General features: G+C 53.3%; 1 protein-coding gene across 2 annotated transcripts in view; it reads left to right on the top strand.

Moving 5' to 3' along the window:
- Nucleotides 1–424: 424 nt before the first annotated feature.
- NPC1L1 (NPC1 like intracellular cholesterol transporter 1) overlaps nt 425–20,906 on the top strand; it is a 35,800-nt gene continuing 15,318 nt past the window's right edge. Inside the window, exons 1-10 of one of the 2 annotated variants that reach the window (XM_063311316.1) lie at nt 429–541; nt 1,854–3,388; nt 4,276–4,376; nt 7,034–7,206; nt 10,062–10,190; nt 11,821–12,003; nt 12,241–12,355; nt 12,849–12,976; nt 13,081–13,221; nt 13,323–13,412. In XM_063311316.1, coding sequence (XP_063167386.1) covers nt 479–541; nt 1,854–3,388; nt 4,276–4,376; nt 7,034–7,206; nt 10,062–10,190; nt 11,821–12,003; nt 12,241–12,355; nt 12,849–12,976; nt 13,081–13,221; nt 13,323–13,412 — 2,658 coding nt within the window. In that variant the 5' untranslated portion in view covers nt 429–478. Of the gene's footprint in view, nt 542–1,853; nt 3,389–4,275; nt 4,377–7,033; nt 7,207–10,061; nt 10,191–11,820; nt 12,004–12,240; nt 12,356–12,848; nt 12,977–13,080; nt 13,222–13,322; nt 13,413–20,906 lie in introns of those variants that run through there. The other variant, XM_063311315.1, reaches the window with a different exon arrangement.

Below are 20,906 nucleotides of genomic sequence, written 5' to 3' on the forward strand. Positions count from 1 at the left end.
GAATGGATTTGAATAATTTTTGCTTAAATTGTATTCCTCAGGCCAAAAAGGCTCCTATGGAAAGATTAATAATGGGACAGTCTCAGCCCTCTGTGTTGCAACAGAATAGGGTGGGCCCAGTATGTGAGGAAGGCTGGGCGCAGGGTTAGAAGCTGCAAGCTGGGTTAAGGCAATTGCCCCAGTGGATCCCTTTGCCGGGTCAGAGCAACACGTGCTGCTAAGGTGGTCTGCAGTGGGGGCCCCGTCAAAGCCGGATCCCAAATAAGCCTGGTGGGGGGAGGAAGGCGAGCAGGTGGTGACTACGTAGCATACCAAGGAGAGCCCCAATGCTATCTCCAAGTTAATGATAAGCTGGGATATAGCTCTCGTGCAGCCTGATTGGTGCAAGGCATCTGGAAAGAGGATGAAGAGCGGGTGTGCACCATGGCACTCCCTTTTCTCGGAGGAGCCAGTCTGCCTACAGCCCAGACCCGCCAGGATGCTGCGGGTGGTCCTGTTTGCCCTAGCGGTGCTCAGAGCCAGACCAGGCCTGCTGAGCGAGGTCAGTGATGACGGCAGCAACGGAGGCTGTGGGCTGTGGGGAGTCAGTGGCACGGTGTGCTTTGGAGGGACCTGGTGCCCCAGCTGTAAGGGACCAGGCTTCTTCTGAGACCCAACTCAGCCCTTTGAAAGCAGGGGTACTTCAACCCATCAGGGTCAGTTTAGCTGCAAAGTAGTGATTCCTCCTTATGGCTTCCCTAAAAAAATATGTCAGTAGTGGGCAACTGGAGATTTGCACATGATGAAACCTTTAGGATAATATCCTTTAGGATCATTCATGAGAAGGTCCCTCAGATTGTCCAGATGTAGGTAAGGTGATCAGTTACAAGACTTGCCTTTTAATGTTAGTCTCAAGGAGACTGCTGGCTGAAAATAACCAAGAGCTGTTCCTGGAGACGGGCACTCTGGAATGCAGAAGCAAAGGCTGGCTTGCTTCTGCCTCTTTCTGAGAACACAAAGACCAGAGAAGCAAAGCATTTTCAGCTTTGCTCCTGCCACAGAAGATGAGTGGCATCTTCTGGAAAAGGGCATGGCTGGCCGGAACACTGGGAGTAGGTGATAGCCTGATTATACCACCGATATTATCTAACTGGGGTAGGTGGACACCCTCTGCTTTTCCTTCAGAATAGGAGGGCAAACTCTTTTTGGCCAGGGGCTACACTTAATGGGGGGGCATGTAATACATGTGGGTAGGGCTAGTTTGGTGGTAACAGGGGAATTTTGTTTTTCAACTGTTGCATTTCTGTTTAAGGCTAACCCCACAGTTTTCATATATTTCCACCTCAAAATGTCAGGAAATCGGACCATCTGTTTTCAGTCGTCATATTTAGAGGTGGTTCCAAGGACAACAGAAAGGGGATTTGGGGGGCTGCATCCAATCCTGGGCTGCAGGTTGCCTGTCCCTGCCTTAGAAGATAATGCAGTGTGGAAAAGACTCCATTTTCTGATTCTTAGTTGTGGGCAGGAGAAGGTGGAATGATTGACTCCTGATACGCCAAGGGTCTGGGGAGTGGGGAATGAAAGGCAGCAACCCCTGATTCCAAGGGCTATCAAAAGCTGTAGGAGCTGACAGTACTCTGTTTGTCAGTTTTTGAACTTCTGAAGGAACCTTGTTTACTAAAGGGAAAAGGTTCTTCTGATCACAAACCAGGCCTATCCACAGTCCAGTCTCCAGCTCCTATTGCAACCCATGTGGGGAGGGGCACCTCTGCTCGGTCTCTTCCCCGGCCCCTTTTGCCTGCTCAAACGTCCCCCCCCCACAGCCATGGCAATTGATGAGCCGTTCCTGCCTCTCTGGGGTCTCTGCTTCTCAGGCTGCGGCTTTGACTGAAATCCACCGTGCGGGCTACTGCTCCTTCTACGACGACTGTGGCCGGAATCCTGAAGTTGGTCCCGGACTCATCCCACCCAAAGTGCCTTGCCTTTCTAACACCCCAGCCCGACTGGTCCACGGCTCCCACCTCCGCCTCCTCAAGAGCATCTGCCCAATGCTGTTCAAGGGTGCCAACAGCACCCATGCCTGCTGCTCACAGAGGCAGTTACAGGTCTTGGACACCAGCCTCTCACTGACCCGGGTCATGCTGTCTCGCTGCCCGGCCTGCATGGAGAACTTTGCCAACTTCCACTGCCAGAACATCTGCAGCCCAGACCAGAGCCTGTTTACCAACGTAACCCGGTACTTCAACCGCACTGTCCTGGGAGGCCTGCAGGTGGGTGTGCTGGAGTTTCAGTGTTACTACAACCAGCGCTTTTCTGAGGAAATCTATCAGTCGTGCAAGGGGGTCAGGCTGCCCGCCACCGGAGACTATGTCCTGAGTGCCATGTGTGGCAAGTATGGGGCGGCTGCATGCAACACCCAGCGATGGCTAGATTTCCAAGGTGACCCAAGAAATGGGTTGGCCCCCTTGGCTATTTCCTTCCAACTAAAACCGGGGGACTGGGCTGCTGAGGGGGGAGACATTTTGCCACTCAATGGAACAACCTGGAAGTGTAGTGAGGCTGTAAACAATGGATCAAAGTGCTCCTGCCCAGACTGCGAACAGTCCTGTGCTGTCATCCAGCCTCCTCACTCTGAATCTCAGCCCTTCCAAGTGGGGAACATGGATGGAGTCCTGTTTGTCTGCATCCTTTTCTTTTGTATCCTCACACTATCATTTATATCCTTCCTATTGTGGCAAAGATACTCCTCATCTGAGAAGCAAAAGGATCACAGCACGAAGGAGACAGCAATTAAGTTGACTGGCTCTGAGAAGGTGAGTCAGGCCATGTATGGTTTCTTAGTTAGGGCCTTCAGCAGCTGGGGCACACTGGTGGCCTCTAATCCCATCACAGTCATTATCACTTCACTAGCAATTGTGGTAGGACTCTCCAGTGGAATCATCTGGATACAACTAACCACAGACCCTTTGGAGCTCTGGGCCTTTCCTGACAGTCAGGCCCGCCAGGAGAAAGTCCTCTATGAGAAGAACTTTGGGCCCTTCTTCAGGACCAACCAAGTCATCCTGACAGCCAAGAACCATTCAAGCCACATTTACGATTCTATTTTTTGGGGCAAGAAGAACTTTAGTGGGGTCCTCTCTAAAGAGGTGCTGTTGGACCTGATGGGCCTGCAGATAAAACTGCAAGACTTGTTGATCTGGTCTGAAAAGCATGGTAGAAACATCACCTTGAAAGACATTTGCTACGCACCTCTGAATCCCCAGAATGCCAGCCTCTCTGACTGTTGTGTTAACAGTCTGTTGCAGTTCTTCCAGAACAATCGTACCCTCCTTGAGTTGACAGCCAACCAGACTGTGGATGGGGAGAATGGCACAGTAGACTGGAGAGACCACTTCCTTTACTGCATCAAGTGAGTGTGTGCTTAGGAAGCCTCCTCCTCCTTATGAGGGGTGATGGATTTGTTCATCTTTTCATCCTTGCTAAGAAAGGTAGTGTCTGGATAAGTCAGGAAGGAAATGTTGGCTCCACGTTTTGGTGACATTATTTCCTTCTCATTGCCATCCATTCATTTATCTTCTCCACCCATCTCTGAATTGCCACAAGAATGTCAGCTTAAACTTGCCACCTTCACTGCCAGTCCCTCTGCTGCCTCTTGTGCCCCTGGCAATTGGCCTTGTCTGCTTCGGGAGCGTGCCCCTTGCTAACGGAAGGCAACTGCTTCCTTGCCTGGCCCTGTGTCCTTTCCCTTCCACAGGTTGCCCGCCCACCCGCCCGCCTGTCTGTGGGGTGACCTCCATCACTCCTGGCACCGCAGCAGGAGGGGGGTGGCTGGGCTTTTCTAGGTTGGCTGGTTGCCCCTCTGCCCACCTCCTGTGGGCACCTCCCAAGCTAAAATAAACTGAAGTAAAGAAAGATGAGTGCCCACTCTGAGCATGCAGCCAGCTGAGTACTGGAGATCAGGCAGGCTGAAGCTACTGGGCTGCTGCCCCCGTTTTGGGGGTGGGCTTTGCAACTGACTCCTGGGGGCTTTGCCAGGGGAGCCTAGCAAATAAGCACAGACGCCAGCCGGCCCTGCCTCTTCTACCTCCCCTCCCCTCCCTTGTCTGCAGCCTCCAGAAAGTCACCTTGCAGGTAAGGAGAGTTCCTGGTCTCCCTTGGTTAAGGGCAGCCGCATGCGCTGGGGCTGCTTCTCCCTCTGCAAGGGCTGTTCTTCCTCCGACGCCTGCAGCAGAAAGGCTTTTCCCAGCACACCTCCATGTCGCACTGTGCATTTGCTTCTCTCCTTTGCTCCCACAGCTCCCCAGCCTCCTTCCAAGACCTCACGGCACTGAAGCTGAGCTGCATGGCGGACTATGGAGCCCCCGTGTTCCCCTTCCTGGCTGTGGGTGGTTATTCAGGTAGGAGATACCACTCCCTCCCGTGTGACAAGTCCAGAGAGCAGTGGCCCTCTCTCCCACGTCATGCCCAGCAGGACTAGCACCGGTCAGGGGGAGAGGGTGACATCAGGTGGGATGCAGAAGGACTAGCGTTGATACACGGAGGATGCAACCTGGGTATATCGGATGCGGAGGGAGGGTCTGTGCCATCACAGTGCTCTGGCAGCAGATTACCTGGGACTGGCATTGCTTTCTTGGTATTTTTTCTTTTCTGGGGGTCCCAGCTGTGCCTTCTTTAAATTGGAATTAAGATACCTATAACTGCTGAAAGGCACACAAAATGCTATAAAATTTCCTAATTCAGGATGATCCTCAAAATCTTGGCCACATAAACTGAGGACAAGTGTTTGCTAGGAGGTAGGGCAGAAGGGGGTATGGGAGCACCTCCTTGCCCAGGATTTCCTAGCACTTTGGCCAAAGAAACCTTGGTGAGACCTTTGGGTCCATGTAGTGGAAGAGACTGCAAAACAAGGAGCTTGAATTGCCACATGGGCATCTACCTGAGTATTGTTTGATGTATTTATTGCATTTATATCCTTTCTTCCCTTTGGAAGTTCCCCTTATTTCATTCACAAATCAACATCCCAGGAATTCAGTGAACTCTATGATTGAGGGGATTTGAACGAAGATTTCCCCCCTCCCACAACTCAGCCTTAAGCCCTGTAGAAATATATTTTAATCATAGTCTATCAATCTCCTGATAGACTGTTGTACCACAGGTATAAATGGTTCTCCAGAGAGAGGCCCACTGGCCAGGATTTTTGCTTAACTGAACTGCTGTTGATGGGGAAGAGGGAGGGGATATTGGGGGTCTTCTAGAGGATACTTTCTAGTCCTGCTCCCTCATCATAGTTTTCCTCCAATACTGAATTTTAGCATTTTAACTAAAAGAGTTTTATTTGGTCATCTATTGCTCTCCAGTCATATTTTTAAACTCATAGGAATGTCATGAGATGGATATTCTTATGGAAAACCTAAGCGAAAAAAGAAAATGAATGTATTTCTAAGTGTGAGGAAGTCCAAGGCCCTCAAGATCCATTTTTTTCCAGAAATATTAATCTCCCAGAAGAATGATAGCCCTCTGAGAATAATAGTAGTAATAATTTTTTATTTCTCCACAGTGGACCTGTCAGTGGGGTGTTTGAAAGGTGTAGAGCAGGGGTCCCCAAACTCTTCAGCTCATTGACCCCTTCATGAAGTTTCAGAGTGTTCATTGACCCCCAAATGTTTATTATATGAAAATAATTTAATAAATACTACTTTAACTAATAGTACTATGAATAGTAATAATTACAACAACAACATCAACCCCTTGGATTGTCCCATCAACCCTTGGGCATCAATACTGACCACTTTGGAGAACCCTGGTATAGAAGGAGGCAGGATTGTATAGACATAGGTCACTTTTTACTAGCTGTAGCGTGTTTCTTGAGTTTCGTTTCCCTCCACCCAATAAAATCTGGGTGACTGGCCACCAAGTGGGGGGGATGAAGCTAGAAGTGCCCAAAGTCCCTCAATCCTGCCACTGTTATGGTGGGCTGGAAAGGTCCCGGGTAGCACCATGTGGCCATATTGCCAAGGTGCAGCGAAGCTCAATTGCAGAGGCAGCGCAACTGGCATCAACAGATTTTTCAGAATGCACATTAACCCAGCTGTGAGAAAAAACCCACTGACCATCCTCATATGGAAATGTGAAACAGTAGCAATGGGAAAATAGAACCAATTAAAAATATGATTTCCTAGAAGGTATATGTGTAGAAATAAAGAAGCAGGCAAGCTCAGTTGGAGAATTTTATCATGACGATGTTGCAATGAATCTAAGGTCCTACCAGGGAAGTCGGTGCGGAATTGGTGCCAGAAGCTGGGAATATAGTTAGCAGCAAAGAGGGATACAAGATTTATCAGCAATTCAGGGAATAATCTTTCGTGTTTAACATTTAGAGCGAAACAAATTGGTCAAAAAATAGAAAACTGCAACACGAAGGGAAGCAAAAACGGTTGTGCAGCAGCTGGTGAGGCAGAAAAAGAAAGAATGCTTGTCTTGAGCATCTGGGTAGGGAGGGAAATGGAGAGAAACAGAAATAGAGATGCTGAGCTTTAAAGTTTTCACATGGATCACACGAGTCTTGTTTTCTGTGTCTTTGTGTGGCGTTTGTGGTCCAAATGTCACTTTGATCGCTAGTTCTGAGCTGAACAATTAAAGGCTGTGAAGCTGTTTTATTTATTTATTTATTTATTTTTCAAACTTCTATTACTGCCCATCTCCCCCAAGAAAGGGGGTTTTGTGTGAACCATCCTCCAATTAGGACCCTGAAAGGCTGAAAAGCAGCAGCTCTGGCATCAGGGTTAAGGTAGCGTTTGCAACTGCTCTGAGGCAGAATTGGTGCTCCGGAATTATCTAACTGACATGTTTCCCACTAGCTATCTCCCTGGCAGAAGCCATTTTCCAGCGGGATCATCTAGAGCCTGGAGCTGAGGGGCCCGTAACAAACCGCTGGGCTTCCTCCTCTGGCTGGTGGCCTCTGTCCCTGCTGTCTGGGGACTGGGCAGTTTGGAAGCGGCTGTCGAAACGAGAAGGCCTCTCCAGCATCCTGGTGACTCTCCTCTATGCTTGACAGGGCTGGAGTACTCCGAAGCACAAGCTCTCATCCTCACCTTCTCCTTGAACAACTTTCTCTCCAGTGACCCACGTTTCGACTTTGTGATGTTGTGGGAGAAGCATTTCCTGAAGGTTGTGCAGGAATTCCAGAAGGAACATGCTGAGAAATACGCCATTGCCTACATGGCTGAGGTGCGAGTGCCACTGCTCCTCTCACCTTTGGGAGGCCACGTTCAGCTGCAGAACAAGACGGGCTGTCTTACAAACAGTGCTTACAAGGCTCTGTTCAGCCCTGGGAGCCCAGTAAGGGAGAAGGGGATGAAAAGGGTCAAAGGCGGGTACAGCTCCAGGTTCAGGATACAGTAGAATTCCTTGGGAAAGGCAGGATATAAACCCACTTGAGGGAATGAATTTAAAAGCTGCCACTCGCTGCATTTTAGGAGGCCTCTTTGATTGCTCTTGGCCAAATTTTAAAAAGAACAGTGTCTGCTGTAGATGTGGCAGTACCAGGACACGCGTTAATAGAGGCTCAGGTTAGCCATCTGCCTCCACCTTTCATAACTTCATGGGGAAAGCTGCTTTCAGCAATTAAATCAACTTCCTTGGTCCCAGAGAGGCGGCTGTATTGCTTTTCTGCGGCAGACAAAGCAAGAAAGCCCCTCTGGGCGCACAGACTTAAGCGGATGCCTCGTAATGTGCTGCCTTTACGGCCCCCGAGGCCTTGGCCTTTTGGGCCCCTCCCAGACTGAGGGAGCAGGAAGAGAAGCCCCTCCTGTCAGGTGAAGAATTTGCTCCAACCTGAGTTGTGAACAGAGAACCCTTATTTCAAAGCTGGTCTTCCTACCAGTTGTGCTGCTTAGTTTGACCCTGGATCTTGAGACCGACGTTCCCGTTTCCTCCTAAGAGCACCTGAGTAAAGTCTAATTATGTAGTTGGGGTTACTGCATTCCACACTGACTTTCTTTGGGAGTGGAGTCTCTCTGAATAAGGCTTCTGGCACTTGCCTGGAGCAGACTTGGCAGTTTTCATGGTAAGATTCTTTTCCTTGAGCTCAAGAGAGGGGCTGGCCCAAAGTCCCCCGCTGGCTGCTTGTGCCCCAGGCAGGGCTAGAACGTGCTGTCTCCCAGTCTCCAGCTTGGTGCCAACTGGCTCTCCAAGTTACACTGTAAGGGAGGAAATTGTTTTTCACAGGCGTTTTTATACTGTTTCTTTAGAATTTTTATGTTCTTGGGAGAACAAACATGCAGAAAGAAGAGAGTGAAAAGCAAAGCAAGGGAGTATCTTGCGGACTTGCCCTCTACTGTGCTAGGCGTGGGTCAAGAGTGCAGGACTAAGGTTGTTTCCTGCAGTTTGAGAGCCAGCCTTCCCACCCCTAGCAGTCCCTTGGTGGGATTGGAGGCCCCAGTCCAGCCCTTCTCCCCCAGGTCTCCCTCGGTTGCAAAACCCCAGGTTTGGCTTATGGCCACTGGCTCCGCTCAGGCAGCCTGCTGGGGTGTGCGGATCCTCCCCCCCGCCCCCCGCAGCTTGCTACCTGGATGGCCCAGGGGGTCGGGGGCACACTGCCCTGGTCGGCAGCGGGGAACGCTTGCGAATCACTCTCAACCAACCCCAGAGACGCTCAGGCTGTTAACTGAGTGCACCCAAACTGAAAGCCACAGCGATGCTTTTCAGATTAAAGAAAGAAGATGCTCTCAGCAAACCCCAGCCTGCCCCAGCCCTGCCTGGCTCGGCTGCCAGGCTGCCAGGCGCCGGCAGAGGAGGGAAGCTGATGGGTTTCGAGACTCCCTCTTCTCCCCCCAGGTCTTGTGTGGATCCGCCAGTCTGGCGTGGCGGGTGGGATTCCTCTGGGCCTATTTTCTGCTGATGTTCCTTTTGCAGATCCTTGCCTCCTAACAGCATGGATCGTCCTGATCGCATTCATCAGGGATCTTTCTGAGATTCCTGGCTTTTGTCCTCTCTGCTTGGTTTGTTTTTAAGCTATGGCCACCGCTGCCTCCCCTCACCCCTTCCTGAGACTCACAGCGAGGCAAGTAGGGGGAGTGGCTTTGCAGGGGCCACTTCTCCAGGTGCCAAGAAGACCCCCCCCCCGCTTCCCTTGCCATGGGGCACTGAAGGTTTTATGAGATTTTAATATTTATGTTTGATTTTATTGTAAATCGCTCAGAGTCCCTCTCTTGGGGGAGATGGGCGGTAATTAAATTTGAATAATAAATAAATAAATAAATAAATAAATACGGGCAATACCTGAAGAGGCCAACTGGCAGGCAGGCTGCCCAACGCAGGTGGCTTCTGTTACCCCCGAGAGCAGCAGTGCTGGGGCCAGCCGTTTTCCCGGACTGCCCGCGGGGAGGGGGGTTGCGGGGCCCCCGGAGCGCAGCCGGGCTCCAGCTGTCCTGCTGCCTGGGCCTGGGGCCTGGCGGGGAGACCTGGGGGGACCCGGGCGGTCCTGGCCAGCATGGGATCCCCGGGTTCCAGAGAGATTGCTCACGGCCCGCCTCCCCAGATGCTTTATCTTCTGTCTGGGGCACGTTGGAAGAACAGTGGCATTCGAGAGGTTTGCTCCCTCCGCGGCCACCTTTTAGTGCAAAGCAGCACTGTTTCTCTTCCCCCCAGGAGTTTTAAGCAACAACTCTTACCTACCTTTTGGCTTTTCACGCAGAATACTTAACTTGGTGCCTGTGAACCCATTTTCTGGGTTTGCAAAATACATACACGAGCCAAGCGGATTATTCTTGCAGGACACCCCACCCCCGTGAAAAATAAGGTCCAGAACTAGCCAAGCTTAGCAGATGGCGAGAATGTAACCCCCGCCCGTCACTAACCTAACCGAGTGGTGACGGGAGGCAGCGCTGAATTGCTGCTTCTTTGACCGTGGAGTTAATTTCATTGGTACTAAGTGTTCTCTGCCATTTGCAGCTGATTCCTATTTATTCAGAACTAACCAAGGATGATAAGAAAAGCTGAATGTGGGTATGTTAAAGTTACAAATGCCGAGCTGGCTTTGTCCATTGGTACAACTCTCCTCTCCCTCTTTCCCCCCACTGCAGCGCTCCTTGGAGGATGAAGTTAGCAGGACCACGTGGGAAGACCTCCCCGTCTTCGCTGCCAGCTACTTGGTGATCTTCTTGTACATCACCGTCGCCCTAGGAGAGTACTCCAGCTGCAGGCATCTCCTGGTAGGAAGCAGAGAGAAGGGAGGTCCTCACTGTATCGGCAGCCACCCTACAGAGCACACATGTGCACGCGCACACGCTCTGGACCTGCTCTTTCTAAATGACTTGTCCTAGGAGACAGCGGTTGCCTCTCCCTGGCCTGGCTCCATTTGTCCTTGCCTGTTCCATGTCAGTGGGATTTCCATCCTGGGCCGGTGCAGGTCTGGGGGTACAAGTGATCCATCCTCTGGCCTCCCTTTGGCAGGCATGCTCTTCCCCTCCAGCCCATACTGCACTTGTGATCAAAGATGTGTTCAGGGATCCTTCAAAGAAAGGAAAAGGAAAAAAGGGCTGTCCATCAGTATTAACTGGGAAAGAGATGTGTTGCTTGCTCTGTCCTGAGTGAGCACATTACAGGTAGTCCTCATTTAGCGACCACAACTGGGACCCACCAATTGATTGTTAAGCAAAGCAGTCACCAAGTGAAACTGCGACTCTGCTTATGTTCTTACTTCAGCTTTCCTTTGCTTTACAGACCTGAGAAGGTCACAAATGTGAGGACTGATTGCAAAGTTACTTTTTCATCACCATTGTAACTGTGAACAGTCACTAAATGAGGACTACTTGTACAATGCATCAGCTCTAGGGAAGGACTCAGTGTGAGATGTTTGCATACAAAGAAATGGGATTGTTGAGGAATGGCAACCCCCTGAAGGAGCTGGGAATTCTGAGAAGCAATAAACGCTTCAAAGTCAAGGCACCAGAGAAGCCAGTCTGAAGGGCAGCTGCACTCCTGGTGGCACTGGGGGCTTTTCTTATTTGGCCAAGTCATGGGGAAAGCATGTCTGCTTTTGAGATGCCCTCAGCTGCTGTTTGGACACAAGCAGGGCAACTGAGAGTGGCAGGCCCCCATCTTGCCCTGAGAGGCTGTGGGTCTCCACTGTCTTCTGTAAGCGAGGAGGTGCAGAAAGGCAATGTGCAGAAACCCTTCTGCAGGAGAAAAGGGCTCCTTGGGAGCAGAGGGGGTGTGAACGAGAGACTCGGGCAGGCTCCTCCTGACTCCACGGGGGCACAAGCGGGGTGAGGAGAAGCCCGTCCAACCTGCAAGATTCTGCTACTCCAGACACACTCTGGTCTTTGGGAGAGTGGGTCAGGGGCCTGGTCCGCCTCACGGGGCTGACAGGAGGGGAGGCTGTTCCCAGTTTGTTTGCGGACAGGCGAGAAGCGTCACAGGCTTGGGGCCTCTCCAAACTTCCTGCAAGGCCAGGGCAAAACGGGCAAGCGGCTGGCTGAGCCTGTCTCGCCAAGTCCCTGCAGGAACTGCTGGTCTGCAGAGAGAGAAGCGGGGAAACATTATTTATTTATCTATTTGGACTGCCCATTGCAGAGCAGTGACTCTGGGCAGCCTACCCGGATGCAAAGCCAGCCGTTGCCAACCTTCCTCTCTCCTCTGTTGAGCAGGAAGGGTGGCGTTTCCCTCCAGTCCTGGGAGCAGGGGGCTCGGCTTCTACGCTGCTCCCCCGGCCTGCGCGGACCCGTGGGGCACGTCCCTCCCCTCTCTGCCCCGCTTGTGCATCCCGTGCAGCTCAGGGGAGGAGGAGCAGGCCTGGCTCCCCGTGAGGGCCGTGGCTTCCCTTCTTGCTCTGCTTTCCAGGTGGACACCAAGGTGACCCTCGCTCTGGGTGGGACTGTCGTGGTCCTGGGGGCCGTGCTGTCCTCTTTGGGCTTCTACAGCTTTGTGGGATTGCCCTCGTCCCTCATCATCATTGAAGTGGTGCCTTTTCTGGTGTTGGCGGTTGGTGCCGATAACATCTTCATCTTTGTGTTGGAATACCAGGTGCGAACCACACACACACACACGCACACGACGGCTGGGCCCAAAACAACCAGCAGCTCCTGTTCCGAATTGGGGCTTGGGGCAGAAAAGGGGTTCTGGAAAGCCAGAAGCAAGGCTGCCCTTATTAGATGAGGGTTGGATGAAATATGGGTGTACAGTTGCTCAGCTGGGACCGGAGTGGCCCTTCTGGAGGGAGCCCCAGGCAGCCCTTCTCACCCCCTGCCCCTACCATTGCAGCAATCCCAGCCAGGGCCTGGGGAAGCCCTGGAGCAGCACCTTGGGCGCATTTTGGGCAATGTTGCCCCCAGCATGCTCCTGTGCAGTCTCTCCGAAGTTGTCTGTTTCTTCCTGGGTGAGTGAAACTGGAGGCAAGCAGGCAGGCCCCCCACGTCCTGGCCCTGCCCTCTATTTTCAGAGCTTCCCCTAATGACTTCCTGGTGGCCTTGACTGGGTTGGTGGGTGAAGTGGGCCGGACCCACCTTTGGGGTGGAGAGGCTGCGGGTTCAGGGGAAGGGAGCTGTTGGGGGGGTCACAAGCAGAGGAGGAGACACAACTCGGACCAAACTCGGTTGGGGTTTCGTATTTTCTTTCTGTGGCTGTGAATGCAACCCTTTTTAAAAGATGTCTATTTCAGCATATTGTGCTAACCCAGGAAATACGTTAGCATAACATGCTGAAAAAATTCACTAGCCAAGTTGTGCAGACCCAGCCAGAGGGCAGATAAGTACGTGAAACTAAATGTCCCCGTTTGGAAGCAAGCTTAAAGGTGGGCCCCCTTCTCTGGATGCGGCAGCCCGAGCCCTGCAGGGTGACCCCCCCCTGCACGCCGTTCCTCGTCCTTCCAGGGGCCTTGACGCCCATGCCGGCGGTCCAGACCTTCGCCCTCTCCGCAGCCCTGGCGGTGCTCTTCGCCTTCCTGCTCCAGACGTCGCTGTTCGTGGCGCTGCTGTCCCTGGACGTCCGCAGGCAGAAGGTCAGGCCGGCTGCCCGGCAGCCTGGGGCTGAGCGGCTGCCACGGGCCCCTCCTCGCGGTCCTCCTGCAGGTCCGGCCATGCGCTCTCCGTCCTCTGCCCACAGGCTTCCCGCGCGGATCTCTGCTGCTGCCTCCGCTTGGCCGAACGCGGCCCGGTGAAGCCGCGTGAAGGGCTCCTGCGCACATTCATGCGCCAGTTCTACGCGCCGGCGTTGCTCGGCAGCAGCGTCGTCCGGGCGCTGGTGGTGAGTGTCCTGCCGGGGGGGGCACTTGGAGGGGGCCTGGGGGCCAGGCAGAGCGGGGAGCCCCTCCCAGCATTCCCTCTGGCACTTTCTCATGTCTCCAGGTGCTGCTCTTCGCCGCCCTCTTCTGCGCCGGGATCTTCCTGACATTCCACGTCGAGGTGGGGCTGGAGCAGGAATTGGCGGTGCCCCAGGTGAGCTGGGACCAGGGCTGGCCCAGCAGCAGGAAGGGAGCCCGGGCGCCCCTTCGTCTCCGCCCCTGAAGCCAACACTGGGAAAACTGCTCCCTCCCCCGCTCCCTGCCGAGCCATTTTAAGCAGAGACGCCCGAGATGGTTTGAAAGATTGAGTGGCTGATGCAGAAACTGTGAGTTAAGTTAGAGATGAATGAAAGCCACAGATGCTATTCTAGGCAAACCAACCAAATCACCAGTTACATACAGAGCGCCAAACTCTCTGGTGACAGACGGTCTTGATGGAGAAAAAGTAAACTCCTCCACAGCAGCAACGTTCTCCGACCAAGGCTGTATTTCTGAAAACTGTTCAGAATGGCAGTTTTATCACTGACTAGACTCACTAGTTAGGCCAGACCAGAGAAGACTCCTGCTGTCAGAACCAAATCTTCCGTGGGAACTAAGTTCTACTCCCCATTCTGGGCAAATTCCCGTCACCCGGAATGTCGTGAAACAAGTAGTGGAATGTGGTCCCACAGAAGTCTGTGGGTCTTATTTTGCAATACCCTTTCGGTTGAGAGGACCAGTAAATTTAGTTGTTTTGGTTGGCTGGTAACTGGTATTCCTCACTATTCTCTGAAACATATTTTGAGTGGCTAATGGAATATGATTATTCTGGAAGTTCTGAATCATCAAAGTTGTTGAGATGTGTGACTGATGAATTAGTTTGGTTTGATTCTTTGGATGTGAGGTTTTATGCAGTTCTACCTTATTTATTTATCTATTTATTAATTAAATTTATGTCACCGCCCATCTCCCCCAATGGGGGACTCTGGGCGGTTTACAATAAAATAACACTAAAAACATAGCCATCTAAATTACCATTAAGATATAAATAAAATAAATGAAAAATCCAAGTGGAGATGGAACACAATCACTAAGAGGTGCTATGGTGCTAGCCATCCCCAGGTGGAGCTATTGCTTTCCCCCTCCCAAGCAAGGCGGCAGAACCAGGTCTTCAGTTTCTTCTGGAAGTCCGAGAGCGAGGAGACTCGTCTCAACTCTGGGGGCAAGATATTGCAAAGGGCGGGTGCCACTGCAGAGAAGGCTCGCCTCCTGGACCCTGCTAGATGAAATTCCTTTACCGGCGGGGTCCGTAGCATGCCCTCCCTGCCTGACCGGGTGGGCGGGTCGATGTTATGGGGAAGAGGCAGTCCCTCAGGTAGCCTGGCCCCATGCCATGTAGGGCTTTAAAGGTCATAACCACACCTTGAATTGGACCAGAAGCAAACTGGTACCCAGTGCAGCTTGCGTAACAGTGGTGTCACATGGGCTGGTCTTACAGCACTGGTAACTGTCCGCGCAGCTGCATTCTGGACCAGCTGAAGCTTCCGAATACTTTTCAAGGGTAGCCCCATGTAGACCACATTGCAATAGTCTATATGGGAGATGACAAGGGCATGAGTGACTGTTCAGAGGGCATCTCGGTCCAGGAATGGGTGTAGCTGGCACACCACCCAAAGATGTGCAAAGGCCCTCTTGGCCGCTACTTCCACCTGTTCTTCAAGCAGGAGTCGTGAGTCCAGGAGGACCCCCAGGTTCCGCACTGGTTCCGAATGGGGCAGTGCCACCCCGTCCAGAACCAAGGATGACAACTTCCTGGAACCTGAGGGGGCCATCAATCCACAGCCACTCTGTCTTATCAGGGTTCAGTTGAAGCCTGTTGTTCCCCATCCAGACCCCCACAGCCCCCAGGCACTGAGAAAGGGCAGTCACCACATCACTTATGTCAGGCTCTGCCTGCTACCCAGTAAAAACACAGACGCTAGTGTAGGCTTAGGTTCTGGTTTTATTTGAGTAACGGTATGCGTGCCCTTTAAGAAAGCTGAGAGTGAGTGGAGTGCGCCAGAACGGGATTTAAATAGCCCGCGCCAGTCAGCGCTCCACCCCTTCTTACTCTGGGTGCACCCCCGAGCCCCGTCGGTTCCGTTGTCGGTAGGTGAGGGGTCATGGAGCCCCTCCTGTGCTCCAGGAGTTTCCTTGATTGCTTCCCTGGCCGGTGAGGGTTCATTGATCAGGTTCGTAATCTCTTTGACAGCTCGGGCGAGCCTCGTGGTCTGGTCTTGTCAATTGCTTTCTTTGCAACATTGTATCTTTCTCTTCCGACCCTCCAGCTAGAGTTGATACTTTGTTGCCAGCACCTGTTGCTCTCTTTTGTTACCTAGTTGCCTTTTCCCTTAATCTGCCCCGGACCTATTTCCCTGCATTGTCATGCGAGCCGTTGCGATGTCACAAGCATCGCAACGGTGATCATGACATACTGCCCCCCTTTGAGAAGGTTAAGCCGCGGGTTTGGATGGATAGGCGGTATGGAAGGTGCGGATCAGGTCGGGGGCCTGGACGTCGCGGGCAGCGACCCACTCAGGGTGTGGAAAGTGTTTCCACTTTATGAGGTATTGGAGGGAGCCCCGCCGCTTGCGGGAGTCAAGTACCTCCTTCACTTCGAAATGTTGTTGCCCGTCTCTCATCACTGGTGGGGGGGTGGCGTGCGTGGGTGCCACCGGGAGGGATCACTTGCCAGCTTGAGCAAGCTGCAGTGAAATACCGGGTGCAGTCTCTTTAAATTATGGGGCAGGTCCAAGCGCACCGTGACTGGGTTCACGATTTGTGTCACCTGGAATGTTCCAATGAACTTGGGGGCCAGCTTCTTTGACAGTTGCGGTGATTTTATGAATCTGGTGGATAGATAGACCATGTCCCCCACCTGAAACATTGGTTGCTGGTGCCGGTGTTTGTCCGCTTGCAATTTGTACGCGGTTTGTGCCTCTTTAAGCACGTCCTTGATGACCGGCCAGGAATCTGCGAGTTTCTCACCCCAATCATAGGCGGCTACTGCTGGGGATGGAGGCTGAGGTAGTTCAGGGATGGGGATGAACTCCCGACCTGACACCACCCCAAAGGGGGTTTTTCCCGTGCTTTGGTGTATCGCGTTGTTGTATGTGACCTCTGCTAACGGGAGGAGGTCCACCCAGTCGTCCTGGTGGTAGTTTATGTAGGAGCGGAGGAATTGCTCCAGTGTGGCATTAAGGATCTCTGTGGATCCATCCGTCTGGGGATGCCAGGAGGTTGACAGGGCTTGCTGGGTACCTATCGGTTTCAAAAAAGCCCGCCAAAACCTTGAGGTAAATTGTGTGCCCCTATCGGTCACCAAGCGGGAGGGGCAGCCGTGTAGGCGGTACACGTGGACTAGGAACAGTTTCACCAGCTGTTGGGCTGACGGGATCGAGGTGCAGGGGATGAAATGGGCTTGTTTTGAAAAGTAGTCTTTTACAACCATTTTCTTTTGGCTAGGCGGTAAGTCTACTATGAAGTCCATTGAGATTTCATCCCAAGGGCGGGAGGGTTCAGCCACGGGTTGCAGCAACCCCTGGGGTTTGCCAGCCGGTCGCTTGGCCATAGCGCACACTGGGCAGGATGCCACATACGTCTTGACGTCCTTCCTCAGCGAGGGCCACCAAAACTGTCTCCGAGTTAGGTGTAGGGTTTTCAAAAACCCAAAGTGACCAGCCTGTTTGCTGTCATGCGATCTGTTGAGGATCGCCTGCCGTTGTGAGTCGGGTACATATAACCTTCCCTCCGCCCATGCGAGGTCCTGTTCCATATTGACCTTGTTGGGGTTGGCGAGGAGCCAGGGGTCAGATTTTAACGCCGTTGTAAAATCTGCCCGTAACCCACTTGGCATTTGAGGTTGCCTGCATCTAGGGGCGGGTTGCGCTGTAGTTGTTTGCGAGGGGGGGCAGGTTGTCCCCGAGCGCGTCCCCGGGTGACAGCTGCCATACCCAGTTGGGAATCGGAGAGCACCATCCCTACGATGTCGGAGATAGGCTCCGCATCCTGGGGCAGTCGGGAGAGTGCGTCTGCCAGGAAATTCTTTTTGCCTGGTATGAACTTCAGCTGGAAGTTGAACTGGCTGAAGAACTGAGCCCAGCGTATCTGTTTGGGGCTGAGGCGCCGGGGCATATGGAGCACCTCGAGGTTGCGGTGGTCTGTCCAGACCTCAAATGGGCAAGTCGTCCCTTCCAAAAGGTGATGCCAAGCCTCCAGTGCTGCTTTAACTGCAAATGCTTCCTTTTCCCACACGTGCCAGCGCCTCTGTCTCTGAGAATTTCCTCGAGAGATAGGCGCATGGCTTCAGGATTCCAGCGGAATCCTTTTGCAGCAGGATGGTGCCTATTGAGAAGTCAGAGGCGTCCACCTGCACCACAAAAGGCCATTAGTGGTCCGGGTGAGCTAGAATTGGCTCTGCTGTGAACAGCACTTTTAGCCTGTCAAACGCGGTTTGACCGGCAGGAGTCCAATTAAGTACGGCCCCTGGGTTTTTGACCTTGCGCGTCTCCCCGATGCCTTTAAAGGTAAAGGTAAAGGTTTCCCTCAACGTAAAGTCCAGTTGTGTCTGACTCTAGGGGGCGGTGCTCATCTCCGTTTCTAAGCCAAAGAGCTGGCATTGTCTGGAGACACTTCCGGGTCATGTGGCCAGCATGATGACACGAAACACCGATACCTTCCCGCCGAAGCGGTACCTATTGATCTACTCACATTGGCATGTTTTCGAACTGCTAGGTGAGCAGGAGCTGGGACTAGCCACGGGAGCTCACCCCGCCGTGCGGTTTCGAACCGCCGACCTTCCGATCGGCAGCTCAGCAGTTTAACCCGCAGTGCCACCGCGTCCCGATGCCTTTGGTCTTGAGCAAATCGGTTAAGGGCAGGGCAATTTCCGCGAACCACCTCGCGAAGGACCTATAGAAGTTCGTGAACCCCACGAAGCTTTGAAGCTGACGCCTGGTGCGTGGGCGTTCCCAGCTCAAAACTGCCTGGACCTTCGCGGGGTCCATCTCTACGCCTTTGTCAGAGATTCTGTATCCTAAGTAGTCCAAGTGCAACTTATGGAATTTGCACTTGGACAGCTTAGCGTAGAGTTTGGCTTTCCAGAGCTTAGTGAGAACTTGCCTCACTAACCTCTCCTGTTCCCTCTGCGTCCTCGTGTAGATGAGGACATCATCCAGGTAAACCAGTATGCCCTTGAATAGGTGTTCATGCAGTACCTCGTTGATGAGTTGCATGAAGACCCCTGGGGCCCCCGCAAGACCGAATGGCAGTACCTTGTATTGGAAGGAGCCCAAGGGGCAGTTGAATGCCGTTTTCCACTCGTCCCCCTCCCTGATGTGGATTCTGTAATACGCCTCGCGGAGGTCAAGTTTGGAAAACACCCTTCCATTTGACAAGTGTGCCAGCATGTCCTTTACGAGGGGTAGGGGGTATTTGTTGGATAGGGAAGCGGAATTTAATCCGCGGTAATCGGTGCATAGTCTCAGGGTGCCATCCTTCTTTTCCCGAAATAGGACGGGTGCTCCAACCAGTGAGTTCACTGGTTCTATGAAGCCCCTGGAGAGGTTTTTGTCCAAGAATTCCCGCAGCACTGCTAATTCTCTCTGGGTCATGGGGTAGATCTTGGGCTTGGGTAATGGGACGTCTGGGAGCAGTTCAATTGTGCAGTCCGTCTTGCGGTGGGGGGGTAATTGGTCCGCCTCCTCTTCTCCGAAGACATCTGCAAAGTCCACATATTGCTCCGGCAGTCCTTTGGGGGGGGGTCGTGGGTTTGGTCGATGACCTCTGCCCCCCCCAACGTCAGAGCAGATGGTTTGTCCAGTGTCGGTGCCTGGTAGACCCCGTCTTTGAACTTGATGGAGCGTGTCCTCCAATCTATGTGTGGGTTGTGGTGTGCTAGCCAGGGGATCCCCAGCACTACTATGGGTTTCCCCACCTGGGTTACCACAAAGTCTATGGATTCCTTGTGGGTGCCCATTGTCAGGGTGACCTTTCCGGTCCTCTGGGTGGCCGGTCCCCCCACCCCCCGCTGTAGAGCCGTCGAGTTGTTGGAACACCAGCGGTTTAGGGAGGGGGGAGCAGGGCAGTTTTAATGCGGCGACAATGTCTGGGTGGATCAGATTTCTGGAGCGTCCAGAGTCCACCAGAGCCTCGACCGCGATGGCTCTGGGGCCGTATGAGAGTTCAATTTTCCCTGCCAGGATGGAGCAATCGTCAGTCACCCTGGGGTTGTTGCGCCCTTTCTTCACCACCTGCCCAGCGGCGCTGCTTAGAGCAGGTGGGGGGCGTTGTCTGCCGGCTGTTCTTGAGCGTTGATCGTGTCCCCTGTGAGGTAGGCATCCGCGTCCTCGTCCGGGGTTGCTAGTGCTCCTGTCAGACGTCTGGGGGGGTTGGATGGCTTGTGCGGCGTCTTCGGTGTTGGTCTGGGTGGGCGATCCGTTGTCCTGTTCTTGAAACAGTCCACCGCTTGGTGGTCCATCTTCCCACACCTGGTACATTGCCTGCGGGCAAGCCTCTGTTGTTGGTCTGTGTGCCAGGTTGGGCCCGACTGTGGGACTGGTCCTCTTGTGCTGGGATGGACTTTGTCATCTGCGGTTGCGAGCAGGAACGTGCACTGAGCGTGCTCTGCTTTTCAGGCTAGGCAGATCCACCTGTGAAGGGAGGCTGGGTCATCCTTGTAGAGTGCCCATTGTAGTACCTCCTGGTTGAGGCCACGCTTGAACATGTCAATCAGGGTGGCCTCAGACCATTCCGTGATTTTGCCTGCAAGGACCTTGAACTCGAGGGCGTAGTCAGCCACCATTTTTCTTCCCTGGCGAAGCGCTTGAAGTGTGCACTTGGCCCTTTCTTTCACCAGGGGGTCCTCAAAGTAATGCTTCAGCTCGGCTAGGAAGTCGTGGAAATTGGCCAAGGCTGGGGCTCTGGACTCGGACATCTGCACGTACCAGTCCGCAGCCCTGCCTTGGAGCTTGGTGGCCACTGCCGAGATTTTGGCTGCTTCTGTGCTGAAGTAATGGCCGTATTGGGCCATGTAGTCCCTCACATTCGTGAGAAGGAAGGACAGTTTCGTAGGGTCCCCGTCAAATTTTACGGGGAAGTCTTTGGCGAACCCCCCAATTTGCGGGACCCTTACCTGTGGGTGGTGAGGGATGGCTCCCACTGGCCTGGGGCCACGAAGCCCTGCGACAGAGTCTCGTGCTTGGCCCCTTCCGCTCGGGGTTGTTGGCGGGGTGGGTAGGGTGCCCCGATCCCCTCTTGCCCCCTGTGCCACCTCAGTCTTGGAGCGCTCGCCTACGATCATTGCCAGGGACTGGAGCATGTGTTCCAGGTCTCGTACCTTGGCTTCCAGGGCCGTGACCTTGTCTGGCATGCCCTGGTCTGCCGATGTCGGGGACTGGAGCAGGTGTTCCAGGTCTCGTACCCTGGCTTCCAGGGCTGTGACCCTGTCTGGTGTGCCCTGGTCGTCCGACGTCGGTGCTGCCAGATGCTGTTCGGTCTGTAGTCTTGCGCCTTCCTGCTCGGGCGTTTGGGGGTAGTGGAGCCTCCAGGTGGAATAGGGTGTTCCCATCCAGGGTCCTGCTCCGCCGGCCCATGTGAGGAGTTGTTGGTCCCCGACTTCGTCTTCCATCAG

Source organism: Candoia aspera, chromosome 9 (genome assembly GCF_035149785.1).
Source record: "Candoia aspera isolate rCanAsp1 chromosome 9, rCanAsp1.hap2, whole genome shotgun sequence".
NCBI classification, from domain to species: domain Eukaryota; kingdom Metazoa; phylum Chordata; class Lepidosauria; order Squamata; family Boidae; genus Candoia; species Candoia aspera.